The sequence below is a fragment of the Neomonachus schauinslandi genome, chromosome 15 (assembly GCF_002201575.2).
Source record: "Neomonachus schauinslandi chromosome 15, ASM220157v2, whole genome shotgun sequence".
In the NCBI taxonomy this organism is placed as follows: Eukaryota; Metazoa; Chordata; class Mammalia; order Carnivora; family Phocidae; genus Neomonachus; species Neomonachus schauinslandi.
Genome location: NC_058417.1, coordinates 13039712 through 13041843, shown reverse-complemented (window position 1 = coordinate 13041843; position 2132 = coordinate 13039712). Strand labels below are relative to the sequence as shown.

Genomic DNA, 2132 nt, shown 5'->3' with positions numbered 1-2132 from the left:
TTAATAGCTATTAAAATGTTGTGAAATAGCCAGTGTCCTATACCCCAGAGTAGTTTCTTCTTCCCCAGCCCCTTTTCTGACATCCCCCTGGATCTCAGCCTGAGACAGCAATTAAAGGGTTCACGTCTGGCATCATGGGGGCCTCCAGGAGACTACTCAAGCTCTAGGCTGGTAGGTGCTCACGCCACATTCCCCAACATCCAGTAACCTCAGATTAGGTGCCTACAATGTGTCTCTCTCCCCCTTTGGCAGGTTCAATTCTTCTCCCATTACAGAGCTCAGCAGCAGCCTATGGAGCCAGATGCCTGGGGGAACAGGACAACTGTCACTGAGTTCATCCTTCTTGGCCTGACAGAAAACATAAGACTGCAACCCATCCTTTTGGTTGTCTTCCTCTTTGCTTACCTGGTCACCGTTGGAGGCAACCTCAGCATCCTGGGCTGCCATCTTGGTAGAGCCCAAATTCCACACGCCCATGTGCTTCTTCCTGGGGAACCTGTCTTTGCTGGATGTCGGATGCATCACTGTCACTGTCCCTCCGAGGCTAGCATGTCTCCTGGCCCACCAGTGCACCGTCCCCTATGCTGCCTGCATTTCACAGCTCTTCTTTTTCCATCTCCTGGCTGGTGTGGACTGTCACCTCCTGACAGCCATGGCCTATGACTGCTACCTGGCCTTCTGTCAGTCCCTCACCTACAGCACCCGCATGAGCCAGGAAGTCCAGAGAGCCCTGGTGGGCATTTGCTGCACCATCTCCTTTATCAATGCTCTGACTCACACGGTGGCTATATCTGTGCTTGACTTCTGCGGCCCTAATGTGGTCAACCACTTCTACTGTGACCTCCCACCCCTTTTCCAGCTCTCCTGCTCCAGCACCCACCTCAATGGGCAGCTGCTTTTTGTGGGGGCCACTTTCATGGGGGTGTTCCCCTTGATTCTCATCTCAGTGTCCTACGCCCATGTCACAGCTGCAGTGCTAAGAATCCGTTCAGCGGAGGGGAGGAAGAAGACCTTCTCCACGTGTGGCTCCCACCTCACTGTAGTCTGTATCTTTTATGGAACTGGCTTCTTCAGTTACATGTGTCTGGGCTCGGTGTCAGCCTCAGATAAGGACAAGGGGGTTGGGATCCTCAATACTATCCTTAGCCCCATGCTGAACCCGGTCATCTATAGCCTCCGGAACCCTGATGTGCAGGGGGCCCTGAAAAGGGTGCTGATGGGGAAGAGGCCACCTGAATGAGAAGGCAGGGTATCAACATGTTCCCCCTTCCCAAAGCACCCCCTGACTTTCTCATGCTGAAGGTGTGGATGTGGGCAGTGGGCATCTTCAGGGGTGGGTTGAAGGATAGGAGGAAAGTAGATAGTATGGACCAGAGTAGACTATGGTTTCCCTTGGGCTGGGGAGAAAAGCTAAAGCTGGTAGAAGATGGATGAAAGAGAGGTGGGAGACAATTACAATGTGGGTCAGGAAATGGGACACAAATTAGCTATTCTTTTAATTTAGTGAGTGTTCAATTGAAATATGTTTAAAATGCTAATAAAAGGAAAATGTTTGCCCCCTCCATCTGCCTTTGAAGATAAAATATATTTGTACCAGAGTATGGGGTGTGGTTTTCAAAAGATTTTTCTTCAGGAAATAAACCCAGGACTATGAAACTAAATTGGGGTTTGACATAGCCTAGGAACAGGCTGTTAGGACCTGTCAGAACACCTGCCAGCTCTTCTTCAGAGCAACGCTGTCAAATACCTGTTTCTGAAGCCAGTGTCCCCATCCTGAGTAATCCCTGGGGGGACACCACATTTTCATGTCTGTGTGTGAGATGACTCAAAGCTCCTGCGCCAAAAGCATGAGGATGGATAGCACATATTTCAGGAGAAGAAGCACTCAGAATAGCAAGGTGTGTGTGTGTTTTTTTTAATTGGCAAAATACACTGATATATATAATGGGCATTCCGTTTAATATGTGTAGATACTTAGTAAAGGTGAGGAAGGAAAGGAAAAGAGAGGGAGATAGTGTTTGCAGTTTACCAGTGAATGAGTACTGGAAACCAGGATTTTACCAAAAGGGCAAAGGTAAGGCAGTCCAGAGAAGAACAGTGAATAGAATAATAGCACATTTCATGTGCTGTCA

General features: G+C 48.9%; 1 protein-coding gene across 1 annotated transcript; it reads left to right on the top strand.

The window, feature by feature from the left end:
- Positions 1 to 291: 291 nt before the first annotated feature.
- LOC110593197 (olfactory receptor 139-like) lies at positions 292 to 1240 on the top strand. Its single transcript, XM_021704435.2, is given in 2 exon segments — positions 292 to 438; positions 440 to 1240. Coding segments are annotated over 2 exon segments (948 nt in total).
- The last annotated feature ends 892 nt before the right edge of the window (positions 1241 to 2132 follow it).